This window comes from Crinia signifera, chromosome 1, assembly GCF_055691185.1.
Source record: "Crinia signifera chromosome 1, ASM5569118v1, whole genome shotgun sequence".
NCBI lineage: Eukaryota > Metazoa > Chordata > Amphibia > Anura > Myobatrachidae > Crinia > Crinia signifera.
In genome coordinates this window covers 215,441,802-215,463,844 of record NC_139217.1, presented here as the reverse complement: position 1 = coordinate 215,463,844, position 22,043 = coordinate 215,441,802, and the positions used below count along the sequence as shown (strand labels likewise).

At 44.9% G+C, this 22,043-nt stretch overlaps 1 protein-coding gene across 1 annotated transcript in view; it reads right to left on the bottom strand.

Moving 5' to 3' along the window:
- LOC146068713 (protein unc-13 homolog A-like) overlaps positions 1–22,043 on the bottom strand; it is a 334,746-nt gene that overhangs the window by 122,853 nt on the left and 189,850 nt on the right. Inside the window, exons 33-35 of the mRNA XM_083179255.1 lie at positions 21,188–21,276; positions 13,309–13,461; positions 11,697–11,820 (exon numbers count right to left, since the gene is read on the bottom strand). Coding sequence (XP_083035381.1) covers positions 11,697–11,820; positions 13,309–13,461; positions 21,188–21,276 — 366 coding nt within the window. The remainder of the gene's footprint in view (positions 1–11,696; positions 11,821–13,308; positions 13,462–21,187; positions 21,277–22,043) is intronic.

Sequence of the window (22,043 nt, the reverse complement as noted above, 5' to 3'; positions counted from 1 at the left end):
AAGGTAGGTTATGCACAACTGGTTATTGAAAAGCCACTTCACCCTTTTTCTCCCCTGTTTTAACCCCTTCCCGACATTTGACGTATATATACGTCATGGCCGGGATGTACTTCCCGACACATGACGTATATATACGTCATGACTTTAAACTGTCCCCGCGTCTATAGACGCGGTGACAGTTTAAACATGTCTGCTGTCCCTGACAGCAGACATGTCCCTGCATGCCCAGGGGGGGTGGCGATGCCTCCCCCCCGTCGGCGATCGCTGTGATTGGCTGTTCAATGTGAACAGCCAGTCGCAGCGTTTTCCTGTGTTACCGGCGATACAGACGCTCGGTAACACAGGTGTCAATCACCGCCGGGTGTGAGGGGGCATGAGGGGGTCACCGGTGATGACCACACCTCACCCCACCTCACCCCACCTGCCCCCAAGGCTGTGATTGGTCCGTCGGACCGACGGACCAATCACAGCCAAGGCGCGTCATTTAAACTAACGTGACTGCGCTGCAGACGCCATTCCGGTCTGGAATTGCGTGCAGAGCGGTCACCGGCCACTCTGTCGTGATATACATACCTGAACCTTGCCTGATACTTACCTGATCACCGCTGATCACCGCTGGTAGCGTGCTGCCAGCAGCTGGATGCTTCCTGGATCTTGTGACTTCCTGTGTCCTGCTGCTGCAGTGTCATAGAGTCACAGATCGTGAGAGATAGTGACAGATAGTGACAGAGAGTGACAGAGAGTGATAGAGAGTGATAGAGAGTGCTATATTTTGTGTCTGCTGCACCCCTTTTGTGCTGATCAGTATATCTGTGCTGATCAGCAACTTTTTTTTTATATATATATATATACCTGTCAGTTGCACCAAAGGTTGTGCTGCCTGTGCAACTGACTGCTGCCCCCCCCCTTTTGTGCTGATCAGTTTAAATTAATTAACTGATCAGCAACTTTTTGGGGGTCCAGGGTTTTTTTTTTATATATACCCTGTCAGGTTGCACCCACAGTTGTCTGCCTGCTGCCCCTCACTGCTAATCAGTGTCGCATCACTGCATCACTGATCTGCAGTTTTTTTTTTTGGGGGGGGGGATTGCAGTGGTGTTTTGTTTTTACACCCACGTTGCTTTTGTGGGTGCTTTTGTGGGTGTCCTGTGGCCGCTGATCAGTGACGTACATCACTGAACTGCATTTTTGGCACAGGGTTGATATCATTTTTTTTCTGCAGTTTTTTTCTGCAGTTTTTTTTTTTGGAGAGTGCTGTGGTTTACTACACCCACGTTGCTTTTGTGGGTGTCCTGTGGCCGCTGATCAGTGACGTACATCACTGAACAGCATTTTTGGCACAGGGTTGATATAATTTTTTTTCTGCAGTTTTTTTTAAAAAAAATTTTTTTTGGAGAGTGCTGTGGTTTATTACACCCACGTTGCTTTTGTGGGTGTCCTGTGGCCACTGATCAGTGACGTACATCACTGAACAGCATTTTTGGCACAGGGTTGATATCATTTTTTTTCTGCAGTTTTTTTAAATTGTTTTTTTTTTGGAGAGTGCTGTGGTTTATTTTTTTTTTTTAATTGTTTTTACACCCACGTTGCTTTTGTGGGTGTCCTGTTGCCTTTGAGCGCTGTTCAGTGACGGACGTTACTGACCAACATCTGTGCTCAATTTTTGGCGCAGGACCTTTTTTTTTTTTTTTTTAACCCCTTCAATTTTTTTTTTTTTATTGGGATCAAATTCCTGTATAAAGTATTTTTTTTTCTGCACTACATACACACTACACACTACATACCCCCCCGTGTTGAAATAAAGTTTGTACCCCCCCTACACTATACACGTGTTGAAACATTACACTTACAGAAACACAAAAATAAAAATGGCATCCCAAATGTCATCCCAAATGTCATCCCAGTCATCCAGAAGAATGTATTCAGCGGAGGAGGCATATGCCATGCTTGCCTCTGACTCTGACACAGCCAGTGATGCAAGCGGGGAATTTGAAGGATTCGTCTTAAGCACCTCTTCCTCCTCTAGTGATGAGGGACCCCCTCAAAGACGCCCCCGTAGAGCAGCTGAGACCCCCCCCCCAAATGATTGATCCCGTATGGACCCCACCACCAGACAATTTTGAGCCCCAGGTTCCTGAGTTTTTGGCCATCCCAGGAATCCAATTTGATTTAACAGGTCTCAGAGAAATTGACTTTTTCAAATTATTTTTCTCTGATGATTTTATAAATTTAATGGTGGACCAAAGTAATTTATATGCCCAGCAGTTTATTGCTCAAAACCCCACGTCATCATTTGCTAGGTGGACCCCTGTAGATGCAGTAGAGATGATGACGTTTTGGGGTCTGGTGTTACATATGGGCATAGTAAAAAAGCCAGAAATTAGGCAATATTGGAGTACAGATGTTCTGTACAGCACCCCACTTTACCGTATGGCCATGACTCGGACTCGTTTTGAGATAATCCTTAAATTTTTACATTACACCGATAATGCACAGTGCCCACCCAGAGATGATCCCACCTTTGACCGGCTATTCAAAGTCAGGCCGGTCATTGATCATTTCAGTGCCAAATTTGCAGAGATGTACATCCCTGAAAAATTTATTTGTATCGATGAGTCCCTTATACATTTAAAAGGAAGGGTTAAATTCCGCCAGTACCTTCCCAGTAAGAGGGCAAGGTATGGCATAAAAATGTATAAACTGTGTGAAAGCACCTCAGGGTACACCCACAGGTTTAGGGTATATGAAGGGAAGGATTCAAGAATTGAACCGCCAGAATGCCCCCCCTCCCTCGTAGGTGTTAGTGGAAAAATTGTCTGGGATTTAGTGCACCCCTTCCTGGATAAAGGTTATCACCTCTATGTGGATAACTTTTACACTAGCATCCCTCTGTTTAAGGCCCTTGGTTCAAGAGGTACAGCAGCTTGCGGTACTGTGCGCAAGAACAAAAGAGGCCTCCCAAAAACGCACATTGCCCAAGTACTGAGAAGGGGTGAAAGCAGGGCACAATCCACCGAAAATATGTTGTTGGTCAAATATAAGGACAAGAGGGATGTCCTTATACTGACAACAATTCATGGAGACAGTACCACCTCCATCCCTGTACGAGGTACCAGTACCCACACCTCAAAACCTAATTGTATCCTAGATTACAATAAGTACATGGGCGGAGTGGATCTTTCAGATCAGGTACTGAAGCCGTACAGTCCCCTGCGGAAAACAAAAATCTGGTACAAGAAGCTGGCCGTGGCACTGATGGCACTGTATAACGCTTATTTGCTATTCCGTTCTACCAGCCAGAGGGGGACATTTATGCACTTTCAAGAGGAAGTCATAAAGGGCCTAATATTTGGGAACCAGCAGGCAGAGGGCCCCAGTACTTCTAGTACTGGCCCCCGTATTGTACCAGGGCAGCATTTTCCTAACGAAATCCCCTCCACTGCAAGAAAGGGCAGGACACAAAAAAGGTGCAAAGTTTGCTATAAAAAGGGAATAAGAAAGGATACTATTTTCCACTGTGAAACTTGCCCCGACAAACCCGGCCTATGTATAAAGGAGTGTTTTAAAATATACCACACATCTATGGATTATTAGGTTCATCATTTCACCGTGCTTCGGGGGTCTTGCTAATGCCACATAGCACCCACCATTCATTCCACCAGAATCTGAGCTGCAAAATCCAAAAATCACTCCTTCCCTTCTGAGTCCTGCCATGCACCCAACTGGTATTTTTTGGTCACATATGAGGCATTGCCATACTCGGGAGAAATTGGGGCACAAATTTTGGGGTGCTTTGTCTCCTTCATTCCTTGTGAAAATGAAAAATTTGGAGCCAGAACTGCATTTTTGTGTAAAAAATGTAATTTTTCATTTGCACAGCCCAGTTGTATCAAAATTGGTGAAACCCCTGGGGTTTTGAAATGTACACTATACCCCTAGATGAATTCCCTGAGGGGTGTAGTTTGCAAAATGGGGTCACTTGTGGGGGGTTCCACTGTATTGTTGCTTCGGGGGTCTTGCTAATGTGACATAGCACCCACCAACATTCCACCAGAATCTGTGCTGCAAAATCCAAATATCACTCCTTCCCTTCTGAGTCCTGCCATTTTTTGGTCACACATGAGGCATTGTCGTACTCGGGAGAAATTGGGGCACAGATTTTGGGGTGCTTTGTCTCCTTCATTCCTTGTGAAAATGAAAAATTTTGAGCCAGAACTGCATTTTTGTGTAAAAAATGTAATTTTTCATTTGCACAGCCCAGTTGTATCAAAATTGGTGAAACCCCTGGGGGTTTGAAATGTACACTATACCCCTAGATGAATTCCCTGAGGGGTGTAGTTTGCAAAATGGGGTCACTTGTGGGGGGGTTCCACTGTATTGGTGGTTCGGGGGTCTTGCTAATGCGACATAGCACCCACCAACATTCCACCAGAATCTGAGCTGCAAAATCCAAAAATCACTCCTTCCCTTCTGAGTCCTTCCATGCACCCAAATGGTATTTTTTGGTCACATGTGAGGCATTGCCGTACTCGGGAGAAATTGGGGCACAGATTTTGGGGTGCTTTGTCTCCTTCATTCCTTGTGAAAATGAAAAATTTGGAGCCAGAACTGCATTTTTGTGTAAAAAATGTAATTTTTCATTTGCACAGCCCAGTTGTATCAAAATTGGTGAAACCCCTGGGGGTTTGAAATGTACACTATACCCCTAGATGAATTCCCTGAGGGGTGTAGTTTGCAAAATGGGGTCACTTGTGGGGGGGTTCCACTGTATTGGTGCTTCGGGGGTCTTGCTAATGCGACATAGCACCCACCAACATTCCACCAGAATCTGAGCTGCAAAATCCAAAAATCACTCCTTCCCTTCTGGGTCCTGCCATGCACCCAACTGGTATTTTTTGGTCACATATGAGGCATTGCCATACTCGGGAGAAATTGGGGCACAGATTTTGGGGTGCTTTGTCTCCTTCATTCCTTGTGAAAATGAAAAATTTGGAGCCAGAACTGCATTTTTGTGTAAAAAATGTAATTTTTCATTTGCACAGCCCAGTTGTATCAAAATTGGTGAAACCCCTGGGGGTTTGAAATGTACACTATACCCCTAGATGAATTCCCTGAGGGGTGTAGTTTGCAAAATGGGGTCACTTGTGGGGGGGTTCCACTGTATTGGTGCTTCGGGGGTCTTGCTAATGCGACATAGCACCCACCAACATTCCACCAGAATCTGTGCTGCAAAATCCAAATATCACTCCTTCCCTTCTGAGTCCTGCCATTTTTTGGTCACACATGAGGCATTGTCGTACTCGGGAGAAATTGGGGCACAGATTTTGGGGTGCTTTGTCTCCTTCATTCCTTGTGAAAATGAAAAATTTTGAGCCAGAACTGCATTTTTGTGTAAAAAATGTAATTTTTCATTTGCACAGCCCAGTTGTATCAAAATTGGGGGTCTTGCTAATGCGACATAGCACCCACCAACATTCCACCAGAATCTGAGCTGCAAAATCCAAAAATCACTCCTTCCATTCTGAGTCCTGCCATGCACCCAAATGGTATTTTTTGGTCACATGTGAGTAGGGATGCCAATCCCGGGGCATTTTTTCAATCCCGGATTTCGGGATTGAAAAATGCTCAATCCCGGGATTCTCGGGATCCCGGGATTGGCATCCCTAAAAGAAAAACATGCCCTGTCCACCCGTTTAATCGACATGGCAGGGGGGGGGGTGGACATGGGCGGGCATCGACAAGGGGTGGGCGAGCGGGCGGGCATCGACAAGGGGTGGGCGAGCGGGCGGGCATCGACATGGGGTGGGCGAGCGGGCGGGCATCGACATGGGCGGGCGGGCATCGACATGGGCGGGCATCGACATGGGCGGACGGGCGGGCATCGACATGGGCGGGCGGGCGGACAGAGCAGCGCTGCAGCCCCGCAGATTACAGTACCTTACATAGGCGGGCTGGAGAACATAGCGATGCGGACGGTGAGGGGAGGAGGTCAGTGCGGCCGGAAGCAGTCATCTCCTGTGATAGGCTGCTGTGGCCTGCGCAGCGTGACAGTCAGAGGTCACGCTGCGCAGGCCGCACGCCGGGGTCGGGAACAGCCGGGCAGCTTCTGAGCGGGTGCTCAGAAGCTGCTCGGCATTAGACTGCGCGTGCGCAGTCTAATCCCGAAATCCCGGGATTGGATACTCCAATCCCGGGATTGAAATCCCGGACATTTTGGGGCCAAATCCCGGGATCCCGCCGATCCCGATCCCGGGATTGGCCACCCTACATGTGAGGCATTGCCGTACTCGGGAGAAATTGGGGCACAGATTTTGGGGTGCTTTGTCTCCTTCATTCCTTGTGAAAATGAAAAATTTGGAGCCAGAACTGCATTTTTGTGTAAAAAATGTAATTTTTCATTTGCACAGCCCAGTTGTATCAAAATTGGTGAAACCCCTGGGGGTTTGAAATGTACACTATACCCCTAGATGAATTCCCTGAGGGGTGTAGTTTGCAAAATGGGGTCACTTGTGGGGGGGTTCCACTGTATTGGTGCTTCGGGGGTTTTGCTAATGCGACATAGCACCCACCAACATTCCACCAGAATCTGAGCTGCAAAATCCAAATGTCACTACTTCCCTTCTGGGTCGTGCCATGCACCCAAATGGTATTTTTTGGTCACATGTGAGGCATTGCCATACTCGGGAGAAATTGGGGCACAGATTTTGGGGTGCTTTGTCTCCTTCATTCCTTGTGAAAATGAAAAATTTTGAGCCAGAACTGCATTTTTGTGTAAAAAATTTAATTTTTCATTTGCACAGCCCAGTTGTATCAAAATTGGTAAAACCCCTGGGGGTTTGAAATGTACACTATACCCCTAGATGAATTCCCTGAGGGGTGTAGTTTGCAAAATGGGGTCACTTGTGGGGGGGTTCCACTGTATTGGTGCTTCGGGGGTCTTGCTAATGCGACATAGCACCCACCAACATTCCACCAGAATCTGAGCTGCAAAATCCAAAAATCACTCCTTCCCTTCTGAGTCCTGCCATGCACCCAAATGGTATTTTTTGGTCACATGTGAGGCACTGCCGTACTCGGGAGAAATTGGGGCACAGATTTTGGGGTGCTTTGTCTCCTTCATTCCTTGTGAAAATGAAAAATTTGGAGCCAGAACTGCATTTTTGTGTAAAAAATTTAATTTTTCATTTGCACAGCCCAGTTGTATCAAAATTGGTGAAACCCCTGGGGGTTTGAAATGTACACTATACCCCTAGATGAATTCCCTGAGGGGTGTAGTTTGCAAAATGGGGTCACTTGTGGGGGGGTTCCACTGTATTGGTGCTTCGTGGGTCTTGCTAATGCGACATAGCACCCACCAACATTCCACCAGAATCTGAGCTGCAAAATCCAAAAATCACTCCTTCCCTTCTGAGTCCTGCCATGCACCCAAATGGTATTTTTTGGTCACATGTGAGGCATTGCCGTACTCGGGAGAAATTGGGGCACAGATTTTGGGGTGCTTTGTCTCCTTCATTCCTTGTGAAAATGACAAATTTGGAGCCAGAACTGCATTTTTGTGTAAAAAATGTAATTTTTCATTTGCACAGCCCAGTTGTATCAAAATTGGTGAAACCCCTGGGGGTTTGAAATGTACACTATACCCCTAGATGAATTCCCTGAGGGGTGTAGTTTGCAAAATGGGGTCACTTGTGGGGGGGGTTCCACTGTATTGGTGCTTCGGGGGTCTTGCTAATGCGACATAGCACCCACCAACATTCCACCAGAATCTGAGCTGCAAAATCCAAAAATCACTCCTTCCCTTCTGAGTCCTGCCATGCACCCAAATGGTATTTTTTGGTCACATGTGAGGCATTGCCGTACTCGGGAGAAATTGGGGCACAGATTTTGGGGTGCTTTGTCTCCTTCATTCCTTGTGAAAATGAAAAATTTGGAGCCAGAACTGCATTTTTGTGTAAAACAATTAATTTTTCATTTTCACTGCCCAGTTGTACCACAATTGGTGAAACCCCTGGGGGTTTGAAATGTACACTATACCCCTAGATGAATTCCCTGAGGGGTGTAGTTTGCAAAATGGGGTCACTTGTGGGGGGGTTCCTAACTTTTAGCATCTTATGGTGCCTAGAAACCTACATGGTGCCTAAAAAATAATCTCATAAAAAGGAGGCTCCAAAATCAAGTAGGTGCTCCTTCTATTATGAAGCCTGTAGTTTGGTCAACGTGCACACTAGGGCCACATATAGGATATTTATGAAAACAAAAGAATTGGGGGAATCAATTTTTAGTCACATTTCTCTAGTAAAATCTACTGTGTTCCTTAGAAAAATGTATTAAAATTGCAAATCTGCAAAAAAAAATGAAATTTTGAAATTTCACCTACACATTGTTTTAATTCCTGTGAAACACCTAAAGGGTTAACAAACTTCCAAAATGCTGTTTTGAGTACTGTGAGGGGTGCAATTTTTGAAATGGCATCATTTATGGGGGTGTCTCACATGCAAGTCCCTCAAAGTCACATCAGAACTGAACTGGTCCCTAAAAAAATCAGTGTTTGAAATTTTCTTGAAAATTTGAGAATTTGCTATTCATATTTTAAGCCTCCTAGTGTCCAAAAAAATTAAAAGGATGTTGAAATAATGATGGAAACATAAAGTAGACATATGGTCTATGTTAGTTATTAACTATTTTGAGTGGTATGATTATTTGTCTCACAAGCAGAAAATTTAACATTTTGAAAATTGCTAAATTTTCCATTTTTTTACGACATTTTGGTATTTTTCACAAAAAAACACAGACTGTATCGACCCAAATTTACCACTAACTTGAAGTACAATGTGTCACGAGAAAACAATCTCAAAATCACTGGGATAAGTAAAAGCAAAAAAAAGTTATCCCCACTTAAGTGATACATGTCAGATTTGAAAAAAAGGGCTCTGTCAGGAAGGCAAAAACATGCTGCGTCAGGAAGGGGTTAAAACCTAGTCTATATTCAGAGGCCTAGATCTCCTTATCGTTATTGGGGGGGGAGGTCCACACCTTGGTTTGTTCTTAAAAATCATTTTTGGTACTTGTGTACTAGCACGGCGCCCATCGCATCGCACACCATAAGGCATGCGATGGTATGCGATGCGATGGCAGCCGATGTTATACAATTTTAAATTGTATACCATCGAATTGTATGGCATTGTATGCCATTCTATCGCATATACAATGGTATGCGATTTAAGATTGTATAAGCACCCTAAAGGGTTTTCCCATGTTAAAAGTGGCCCCTATAAGTTAATTAAACGTGTTGGGTGCTTACTATGTTAAAAGCACCCCCAACGGCACCCACACTATCAACGCCAACCCGAAGCGTGGTGAGCGCAGAGAGGATAGTGGGGGTATGAAAAGGTCGTGGGACGAGTACCGCCACCCCTCGCGGGCTCACTGCGCTCGTCACACTTTGGGTTGGCGTTCATAGTGGGGGTGGCGTGGGGGTCCATTTAACATTGTAAGCCCCCATTAGGGTGCTTATACAATTAAACATTGTATAGGGGGCTTATACAATTTAAAATCGCATCACATCGCAGTGCATCGGATGTATGCCATGCGATGGCATGAGATGCGATTATATGTCGTGCGACCTAATATCGTGGGCGACGTGCTAGTACACAAGTACCTCATTTTTACAAGTTTTTATACTAAAGTCTGTCCTGATCCTATTTATCTTGGGAGTGCGTGAAGCAATCATGGGACAATCATGGAACAAATTACCCTAGATCATACGAAAACAGGAAGGTTCAACGAAAAGCCGATGTCCTACTGTAGGTATTTTTGTGGCAGTGATTGAGGCAAAGAAACATACTTAGTGCATAATCTATTATTTGGTGAGTTTGCTATCAGCTGCTCAGATTTGACACTCTCTATAATTCTAATTTAAAACATATAAATGGTGTGTTTTAAAGTATGTATTAACTGCAGATTCTTGATTGTTTTCCCTTTAATAAATCTCCACAAAACCGCAGCAAAACTCCAAAACACTGAAAGCAGCATCAAAATCAGCAACTGCACACATTGATGGTAAGATGAGTACTGAAGCTACAGGATACTTCATCTACACCACAGCTTTCATGTTGGTATATACTGTATCATAATGGCATCTTAGAATCGACAAATGCTGAGGTTATAGAATGTATCCATTTGAGACATAACACACTACATTTAGTTTAAATTCATTTTAAAAAAATCACAAAAAATGTTCAAATCTTCATATGACCAATCTATTCAGCTAATGTAAATTTGTCTTTACTCTAGCTTTACTTTACTTAACCCAGCTTAATGCTTAGCACCTTTATTATGGAGGAAACTGGTCACATTATAGTATATAACTGATGAGTGTTGTGATGGTATTGCCTACACTGAATCAGGTTCATACATTTGCTACATAGAATGAGAGATTTAAGCCTTCGATTCACTTATTCGATTCACTTAACTAGTCTTAAGGCCGAAAGTTTATGCTTATGCAATTCTCAAAAGTTTTGTAAAGTAAAAATGTTTTTAATTTAATGGACCCTTATAGGCATTTAACCCCTTCAGGGGTATGCCTGGGAATTTCACGGGCTGAGTTGCGCTGCACAAAAAATTTCGGGCATGCCACTGTAAAGAATGGGTGCACTAGTGGTGCCTCCAGCTGTGAACCACTGGCGCACCACCATCCTTACCCATCGCTGATCATCTCCATCGCCGCTTGTGGAGGATCAGGGAAGGTTCAGCCATGCTCGGCCATTCGTGTGTTCGGGCATCCAAACACAGGAATGCCCGAATAGATGAATGGCTGAGTGCCCGAACGCCCCCCCCCCCCCCCAAGTGGACCCTCGGGGGAGCAGGTGCTGCTGCAGAAGGCAGTGGCTGCCCCTTCAGTGGTAAATATTTCTAGGGCAGGACACACCTGCCCTGGTAGGTTTGTCCTGCCCCAGGAAAACCCACCACTCAAGGGGTTAAGTGTCCACTTAAGGGAGATTTATGTTGTATTCAGTTCCGTTGAGAGGAGGGGCGGGTAGTTTTTACCAAGGCCCGATAGACTGGGTCCCGCACCCCACTCCCCAGCTGCAGAGACTGGGCAGTGGGAGTAGAGAGCAGAGTCTTCCACAGCAGCACAGTCTCTCTCCCCTGTTCAGCACATGCTGCTCAGTGCCATGTGCTGAGCGGGGGAGAAAGACACACAGCCCGCACCTCCACGCCCCTCCTGTTGGACATGCCCCTCCCACTGACTGCACTCCTTTTTTTTACCTGGGCCTGGCGGCTCTTTCAGCGGCCCCGGTTACATTCAGAAAGTGATAAACTTTCTGACTTATCACAATGCATGAAAACAACAGAAATAGCATAGACCCTTATGACAGCATCCTTAATGGGGGTTTGATTAAACCCATCTTCGAACTTAGATTGTCCCTTAAGATGATAAGGTAGTGTGAAGAGTTTGAAGATGACTAGTTAAAGCGTTCGAGTTATCGTGGAATCCGTGGATCCATACACGGTCACACAAACATCATTAAATGACAGTATACTTTAGATTCTGTTACATGCAAAAAAGTCAGGTCTACTACTAAGCAAGAAAGCAGCAGGTACATTCCTGATACACACCAGGTGGTTTTGTGTAAATTTTGAACCCTGGAGATTGGCCATGTCGACATAACTATTTTCCTGACGTTTAGACTCACCGTCTGATCTGTCAGTGGTGGTAGTACAATAGTTTTTTCCATAGTGTTCATTACAAGTTTCCAAAGCTCCTTCAAAACACGTTTCAAGACAGTCTTCTCACAAATTTTAGCAAAAAGAGTAAGGCTGGGGAAAAAACATAGAGGGAGGTATGTTATTAATCCTATTATGAACATCACTGTAGTTATAGGATATGGTTACTTTTTCTGTGCCCCAGTGGTTTAATTACACAAGTTGCCATACAGTTCACTGAGATGTCTTTTTGTCTATGCCAATGAATTTTTGTATTTTAACCATTCAGTGATATAAAAATTTGACCCATCCATTAATGTAAGCAAAGTGAATACAGTAAAGCAATTGGGCAGCCCAATTTTAAGATAGTTTCAACTCTTGAACACATAAACAAGTCACGTTGAGTTGTGAGGTAGCCAATGAGCTAAAAGATTGCTAAGATTAATGATTCACAAAAAAAATGTTAGGGCAAGTGACAAAATGATCACAGCAGGGGTATAAATTCATAGCAGCTGGGTGCTAATTTAAGGGAGATGTACAGTGATCGGCATGAGGTGGGGATGTGGGCAGTGCATAATATATCATTATAATGTCGTTGTCCCCCAATGTTCCTCATTCATCCACATTCCACACTGTGCTACCCTTCCTCCTCAACTTCAGACATTGTGGCAGATGTATTAAGCATGGTGAAGAGGTAAAGTGGAGAAAAAAGTGGAAGGAGGTAACGACCAGCCAATCATTTTTCAAACACAGTTGATTGGCTGGCACGTTATCTCCCACCACTTTATCTCTTCACCAGGCTTAATACATCTGCCCCAATGTGTTCTACTTCCCCATCCACATCTCACAGTGGGCCAGATGCACTAAGCTTCAAAAGTGATAAAATGGAGTGTGATAAACAACCAACCAATCAGCTCCTGCCTGACATTTTTCAAACACAGTCTGTGACATGGCAGGTAGGAGCTGATTGGCTGGCTGTTTATCACTCCATTTTATCACTTTTGAAGCTTAGTGCATCTGGCCCATTGTCATCTCTTTTTCCCTTTGTGCTCCAATGCTTCCCCATCCACATGCTTCACTGAGCTCCCATTCCTTATCCCACATGATTCACTGTGATTTCCTTCTCTATTCCACATCCCCCCCAACTAGGGAGACATGTCTCCTCTCCCACACTGGGCAATTACCTCCCAAGCAGCAGCTTGGTGGTGGATGCTGCTGTGCTGGACTGCAGACTATTAGCACTGTGGGGTGAGGCTGCTTGATAACTCCTCCGATCTTTCAGTCAGTGATCAGATGTGTCTGATGTAACAGGCAGTTACTATCTAAGGGATCTGAGAAGTCATCAGGCAGCAACCCTGCCCCCAAATCAGTGCTCTACCTTTGGTGCTGTGCAAAGAAGGGGGAGGCATGGACCGAGCGGTGTCCTCTGCCCTCCTGCCAGCTGGTACCTGGAGGCCAATGCTCCCATTGCCCCCAGGAGTTATGCCACCTGATCACAAACTAATAATAGACTCCCTGTTAATCATCCACTACCCCTTACAATATATACTTATGATATCATAAGGTACCTCTTCTGGAAACTACAGTACATATATTTCTTACTTGCTGTCCAGTGGGTCTAGTATAGGCTGTAATACGTTATCAGCATCCTGGGCCACACTGCTGCAGTTACTGGCAGGCACGTTTCCTGTCCCTTTAACTTGGCTCAGAATCTCTCCCATCTGTTTTACACACTCCTCAATGTGCGGTTGGAAACTGGGGAAAGTTGACAAGATGACAAAATATAAGCAGAAAAAATATGAAGTAATAATTTTATTTTGCAAAAACTAAATAAATTAACCAATCTATATGTGAAAGTGTAGCAGGTAATATAGATTGAAGCACCATGGGGCAAAAACTGACATCAATTATCATTTACCAATCCTATTTTAATGGGACTATATAAACAATAATTTTCTCTGCAAAAATTTTCTTGGCAAATTTCGACATTGAACATCTGTAACTGTTATTATTCTCCAAGATCAACAAGGATACGTTCTCCATAGATTTCATTACAGTTATTGAAACATTGAAATGTTGATTGACGGACTTCCAGTTTCGGCAGCTTGATGGGAGGCAGCTGAGCTGCTCCGTTTAGAGGGCCGCCCAAACACCATTTAGATGGCATTCTATGCCTCCATCATCGCTCCTGCACCCCCCTGCAGCCTCAGGAAGGGAACCTCTGCATGGACCAATACTTCCCCACCATGCCCAGCACCAAAAAGCCGCGCACAGAGGGAGCGCGATAAGCAGGACAAAGAATCCAAGATGGCGCCCGCCATCACCAGCGGCGTGCTCCTGCCGGTGTCTCCCTCCCGCAGTGTCTCCCCTGATCTGGACTCCTCACAGAGACATGGGGAAGTCGTGACAGGACCTCTCCCCCCCCCCCCCCTCCCCCCCAGCTCCCAAGACCTCACACAACAGGTACTTCCAGCACCCTCAGACCCTGTAACATATGGAGACATGGTAAAAGCCATTAGGGCTGCAATCGGCCCCCTGCTAAAAGAGCAAACTGCAGATCTCCTTACTGAACATAGAGCTGGAGAAAATTTTACAGCTGTAGCTGAGCTGAAACTAGGATCACAAAGACATACAAAGGAACTCTATCAGGTCCATAAAAAACTATAAGACCTTGAAAACAGGTCCAACGTAATAATCTACACATTATCGGCCTCACAGAATCGGTGAAGGGCCAAGACATGTATGATTTTATAAGAATTACACTACCCACCTTGCTAAAAGTACAGGATAGATGTAATGATCTAGTGATAGAAATGGCTCACAGGCTGGGACCTCAACACCCACAAGAGGGAGCCAGACCCAAAGCTGAAATTTTCAAATCCTTAAACTACTTGCATAAGGAACTTCTCTGGGGAGCATCCGTAGAAACAGAGATATCGTGTGGGAAGGTAACAAAATCCTGCTCTTCCAAGATTACTCGGCAGAGTTAGCAAAGGCCAGGAAAGATATTTCACTGATATGCACTCGCTTAATCACAGATAATCGAAAATTTGCTCTGCTATACCCAGCGAAACTACGCATCTTCTCCTTATCTTCTTATACAGTTTTCATGTCCCCTATGATGCTGAAAAATTTCTGAATGAAGAAGATGCAACACAGGGCAGTGCACGCCATATTTCAGTTTGTGATTGACACTATGCTGTATTAATCCACTCCAAAGTTATGAACAGCTTCTCACACTACCCCTCCCCTCCCCAATGACATTATGCTATGACAAAGCGGATCATACAGATGGAGCCGGGCTCCCTCTTGCTTGCGAATCGCCAGATTGTCTCCGCTGACAATCTGGCGATTCGCAAGCAAGGCGCTCCATCTGACTGAGACGTGCGTGCGTCTCACACGCACGCGCGTCTCAGTTTCCAGGCGGCAGGGCGACGGGAACCCTGTCCATCTCCACTTCAGGGAGACGCACAGGGTAAGGGGTGGTGGCGGGGGGAGCGGGGAGGCGGTGGGGACCCCGGGTGACCGCCGGCAAGCCGGCGGGGACCCGGGGGAAGCGCCGTCGGAAGGGGACGTCCCCTTTCGCAGAGCAGATGGCGGCTGGTGGGGGATGGTGGTGGTGTGTAACTACCTTTTGTGGTGACCACTGGCAGTGCTACTGCCTACCTACCTAGTAGTTTAGTTTATCTACCTACTAGGCTGCTATATTATTATTAATACTTAATTAATTTAATTATATATAGTCCACTGGTGCTGCCTGCACTGAATACTGTGAATAGAGGTTGCCAGTATTATTTACTGTTGCCACTGGCAGTGTTACTGCCTAAGTGTACCTACCTAGTAGTACAACTACATACTAGGCTGCTATATATAATTTAATTAAAAAATAATACTTGTGCTGCGTGGGACTGTAAAAAATAATTCCATGCTGCTGGTGCACTGACGTGTGCCACTGAGTGCCACTGCCAAGCAGTACCTAATAATAAAATGAATTATTATAAATTCTGCTGGTGCCTAATAGTCTGCTACTGGTGTTGTGTAACTACCTTTTGTGGTGACCACTGGCAGTGCTACTGCCTACCTACCTAGTAGTTTAGTTTCTCTACCTACTAGGCTGCTATATTATTAATACTTAATTAATTTAATTATATATTAGCATAGTTATCCAGCTACCTCGGTGCAACCTTTTTCCCTAAAAACGATATTGTGAGGTGTGAGGTGTTTAGAATAGACTGGAAATTAGTGGAAATTAATGTTATTGAGGTTAATATAGCGTAGGAGCAAAAAAAAAAATAAAAAAATCCAAACACAAAACACTTAGAAGGTGTTTTGCCAAGACCCATTAGAACCCAAAACCTCAAGGTAATCAGAACCCAAAACCCGAAAAGTGGCCGGTGCACATCCCTAATTATAATCCCCCACACTGATTATAGATATAGTTGGGTGCAAATCAACAAACTCTGCCGCCTGCTTTAACACTTCTGCAGAATAAGGAGGAGGTATATAAACTGCAAGTAGAATCAGGGGTCGAGAATAAATAGTTCATTTAAGAAAGGCATAACGGCCCCAAGCGTTTACTTTAACCTGTTCCCCACTAAACACACAGATTTGCGAATAAGCACCGACACTACTCTAGAGGAGGATGTATTAGAGGAGTGATAGGACCAGCCAACCCAAGGTTTCCTGAGCGACAGTATTTTAGCTCCCAACAGATGCGTCTCCATTAGACAAACAATATCCGAATTGTAGTGTCAAATCTGTTTGAATACCAACGTCCATTTAATTTTATCATTAAGCCCTCTAAAGTTCCAAGAGGAGTATATAAGGAGCCATCAGACATCAAGAGTGAAAATAGGTGCGATACAGGGCCATCTGTGAGTAGGAGCGGACACATACCAGGCAGCAGCACATACAGAATACAGCGATACCAATTGAAAAAGGAAAACGAATAAGAAAAATAACAAAAAAAAAGACAAATAAAAAACAGAGACACTTACTACTATACATTAGTCTAGCTAATCTAAAATAATCCCCCTGCACCCCCTCCCTGCATGTCACCCGGAACTTTGACATACCTCTTCCCTTAACTAAACAGTAACATAACACTAAATAAACACTAGTAAACCATAAACTTGGTAGGGCAAAGGATTCAGTGACTACCTAAGGCATGTCGCTGTCTCACCCCGCTATAAATGAAATGCTCAGTGAATAGAAAATATGGAACTCAAGAGTAAACATATGACCCGAACCACCCAGGGGGTCTAGCACTAAGAGGGCCCAGTGGCTCCCTGCACAATAGGTTAACCCACATAGACGTGCACAATCAAGGGTCAACAACCATTGCCCTCCTGGCCGGTCTGGCGTGGTCCAGCCACACAGAGGCCTCCCTCGGAGTAGAGAAGAAATGGGACTCGCTGTCTACCACCCCACCACCCACAGCCTGGACGGGAATAGCATGGAGTAAGAGATATTAAGTTCCCTCAATCGCCGTTTTACTTGTGTATATTGTGCACGATTCTTCTGTACTTCAACCGCAAAGTCGGGAAAAGCAGATACTTTCTGCCCATTCCAAGTTAATGGGCCTTTGGTGCGGTTGAGCTGCAGGATAGTGTCTCTGTCCTTACAGTGCAGGAGTTTGGCTATTAAGGTACGAGGCGGCGCACCTGGGGGTAATGGCCAGGAGGGAATGTGGTGTGCCCTTTCAATGGAGAAAAAATGTCGAAAAAGGGTATTTTTGTAAGACTTTACCGTTCGAATCCCTTTCTCTGAGTCCAATCCGGTGACACAGCTTCACCATGGGATGTAGGAGGGTCCATAGGAGCCAATTACCTATGCTGAAATCTTTCCTCTGGTTGCAGGCTCCTCCCCATCCACATCCCATCATGCTTCAGTTCTATTTCTAAAGCACACTAGGATACACAACTCAGTACAATACCCGACATCTTATATGCACAATCATATAACTATAACATGATACACATGAACGGTATGGCTTACTGAGCGTAGGGGAGGGATCGCTGTGTCACCGGACTGAACTCAGAGAAAGGGGTTCGAACAGTAAGTTCTTACAAAAATCACTTTTTCTCTTTCGTCCAGTTTGGTGACACAGCTTCACCTTGGGACGTTCACGAGCCGGTACTATGGGAGGGTACGCTCAGACTGCCAGTTCTCATCACTGACCGTCCGAAGGAAGCGTCCTCCGACGAAAACTCATGGAACCTGTAACATTTGGTCCTCTACCGTCACTTGGTACTCTACCGACCTTGGTGTAAGCAAAGGCAATGACTGACCTTAACCACCTGGCAATTGTCTGCTTAGACGCAGGCCATCCTCTCTTATGCACATCATACAAAACCAACAACAGATCTGTTTTGCGGACGTCCTTTACCCTTTTTACGTAAGTTTGCAAGGCGCAAATTTACTTAATTTGTCCCTATGTTTTTCCCCCTCATGAGAGAAAAATACCGGGAGCACAATCTCCTGGTTTAAAGGAAAAGAAGAAACCACATTCGGCAAAAACGTAGGCACTGTTCGCAGCACAGCCCTATCTGCGTGAAAAATGTTGAGATTTACAGGACAAAGCTCCTAACTCCGAAACACCCCTAGCCAAAGCAATGGCTAACAGAAAAGTCAATTTCCAAGAAAATTATTTAAGATCTGCCGACCTTAACGGTTCAAAAGGAGGATTCTGCAGAACTGACAGGGCCAACAATAAATCCGAAGGCGCCACCGGCTGCCTATATGGGGGTTTTAACCTAGTAACACCCTGTAAAAAGGTTTGAACCTCAGGCAACAGTGCTATCCTTTTCTGAAAGAAAATGAATAGAGCAGAGATCTGTACTTTTAGTGACTGTAGTCCCAAATCTGTAGAGAAACCATCTTGAACGAAATCCAACAATCTGGCCGCTTTGAACCTGGAAGTGCGAACCTTTTGACGCTCACACCACCTAATGTAAATTTTCCAGATGGTAATTTGCAGCAGACACCGGTTTTCGAGCCCTTAGCATAGTCTGGATAACTGCCTCAGACAATCCTTTCCTCCTTAGTAAGGAGGTCTCATACGACAGGCCGTCAAACTGAGCCGAGCTAGGTCCAGTTGCAGAAATGGCCCTTGTCTTAGAAGGTCCTGACGAAGAAAAAGGGGCCAAGATTCCGCTGATAACTTCTAAATGTCCGAACACCACTACCTCTTGGGCCAGTCTGGTGCAATCAGAATTGCCTGCACTTGATGAGAGTGGTATCATTGGGAACAGAGGAAAAATGTATACCAGGTGAAATTTCCACGGAACCAAGCGGTTGGGTCCCTGATCCTGGAACAAAATTTCAGAACCTGACAGTTGTTCCTGGATGCCTATAGATCCACTTCTGGGAACCCCCAGCGACTCACAATCTCCTGGAATACCTCCGGATGTAAGGACCATTCCCCCTCCAGCAAGTCCTCTCTGCTTAGAAAATCCGCCTCGACATTCCGGATCCCCGGAATGAAGACTGCAGACAGAATAGGAATGTTTATCTCTGCCCATCTGAAAATTTTCGAGACTTCCTGCATCGCCATGCTACTGCGAGTCCCGCCCTGATGATTCAGGTAAGCCACTGCCGTAGCGTTGTCTTACTGTATTGGAAAGCCTTTCAGACAAGCCTCCGCTTGTTGGAGGGTTTTCCACACTGCACGAAATTCCAAAATATTTATTGGCAATCTGGATTCCAGTTTGGACCACAGGCCCTGCAACCGAAGGTGAAGGGCAAACGCCCCCAAACCCCTGAGACTGGCGTCGGTCGTTATGACCACCCAGTCCCAAGAGCGGAGCGACCGCCCCAGCTGCAAGGTTTCTATGTCTGTCCACCATAGTAAGGACTCCTTTGTCTCCTGAGAGAGAAGTATCCTTTCTTGTTTCATGGTTTTCGCATTCCCTCACCAACAGGAAAGGATGTTCCACTGAAGAGGTCTGGAATGAAACCTGGCAAACTGTAGCGTCTCGAAGGTCACCACCATTTTGCAGAGGAGCTTCACCCCTTGCCAAACTGTAGGCCTTGAAGACTGCAGTAACAGTAATACCAGCTGACAAATGTCCCTCGCTTTGGACTCTGGTACGAATACCCTGTGCAAGTGGGTGTCCAATATTACTCCCAGAAACAGCAGTCTCTGTGAGGGGATTAAATGGGACTTGGTAGATTGAGTACCCATCCCATGTCCCGCAAGAACTGTGTTGCCACTGACAGGTGTTCCTGCAACTTGCTCTCTGACTCTGCTTTGAATAGCAGATCGTCCAGGTAGGGAATTATTCTCTACTATTCCCTATTCCCCTCTATTCTATACACTATTCCCCTCAGCCTTAGTGACGCTGCCATGACAACCATCACCTTTGTGAATGCCCTCGGTGCTGTAGCCAGACCAAAGGGTAGGGCCTGGAACTGCAAATGGGTCTACCCTATCGCAAAGCAAAGTAAGGATTAATGCTCTGTGCATATGGAAATGTAGAGATATGCATCCTGAATATCTACCGATGCCCAAAATTCCAAAGGCTCTATATTGCCAAGCACTGAGCGCAGAGACTCCATGCGGAAGTGATCCACCCAAAGGTGTTGGTTTAAAGACTTCAAATTTAGTATAGGTCTGACTGACCCGTCTGGTTTGGGTACCAAGAAAAGGATTGAGTAAAAACCTTTCTTGCCTTCCTCCTGAGGAACCGGGACCACAACCCCCCTTTCCCTGACAGCCAATGCCACCCCCAAAAGGGCCGTGCGTGAACTGGCTTCTCTTGGCAAAGGAGTTGGAAGAAATCTCCGTGGGGGATTCACCCTGATATTTATCCGATAACCTCTTGAGACAATTGAAAGAACCCAAGGGTCTGATGCTGGAATATTCCATTTGTTCCGAAACTGCAGAAGGCGATGCCCACCTAGTGGGCACAGCTTCACAAGCAGGGCACAAATCCCCTTGAACCATCTGTTCACATGTTTATTTTACTCCGCAGAATCTGCAGTCTAATAAGATGATCCGCACCTCCCCCCTCTCCGCAGCATCATCATCACACGTGTCAGTTATATTCAACCCACGGTGCACAATGTCAGGCAAAGTAAAAGGCAATGCATACAGTGTACTTATCTCTGCTTGTGGGAGGTGACCTCAGCGATTCTGGAATACATAGAACACTCTACAACACCCATGGGACCTACCTTTAATATTCTTTGCTCACTAACACATAGATACTGCCCTGATTCATTATTCAATCCCTGGTTTATTATCGACTGGACTCTAGTTACACCAGCGTCATTGTTGATTACCCTTTGTTATAAGCAGTTACTTTTAAAGGGCTTCTTAGAACCCCGATGAGATGTGAACTGACTCGCTGCTATGTTGTATTTATTTACCAATATGATTCTTATGTACATTTGGAAAACCCAATAAATACCGTTGTTATTTAAAAAAAAAAATGTTGATTGACATTAGTAAATGACAAAGTGCCATATCTTCACTTACCTTGTAGCAAACACTCTGCTGAGCTCATCCAGAACATTGTTGAGTTTCACCTGTAACTCCTTGAGGATGTCACTTGTTTCAGGGTCCAACTAAAGACACAGAGAGTAAATGTGTAGAAATGTGAGACTGAATAACCATGAGGAAGTTTCTTATATGCCCCTACAGGAATAAAATAAAGCTGAGAGACTAAGAAAGACAGTAATTAATCTAATGTAATAAGTCATATGTACCTTTTATGTGATATGGGAAGCATTACATCATACCTGCATATTTTTGTTTACTGAATTTCTCTGTTAACTTTATCAGATTGGTATTGTATATTTCAGCTTTATTTAGGATGCATTCTACAGCTCTGTATTCTCAGTCATCATACAGCATCAGATTGATGTATTGTGTTAATTTACTGTTTATTTACTGTTAATTTACTGTTCATAGCAGGATAGTGTTATGCAATAGTACAGCCTTTTGAGTAGACTGCTGAGAAACTGTAAAACCAATATATCCTCTAGTCCAGGGGCGGATTTAGGGATGAGGGCGCCCCTAGGCACAACAATAATGTTTACTAAGTAGGACAGTTACAGGGGCAGTATCTGCATGTCCTATCCATTTACACTCTATATAAGATGGAATATAGATCAGTACAGTGGGTATTTTGCAGTTATTGGTACATTTTGGGCTGACAGTACTATCACAGGCATCCAAGTGCCGCCCCCAAACATGTGCCTCCCCTAGGCTGGTGCCTCACGTGCCTAATGGGAAATTCGGCTCTGCTCTAGTCATAAAAAGTGTAAAAATACAAAATAAAGATAGGTATGTGTGAAAGACAGCAGATAAGCTGGGTAAAAGACAGCATCAT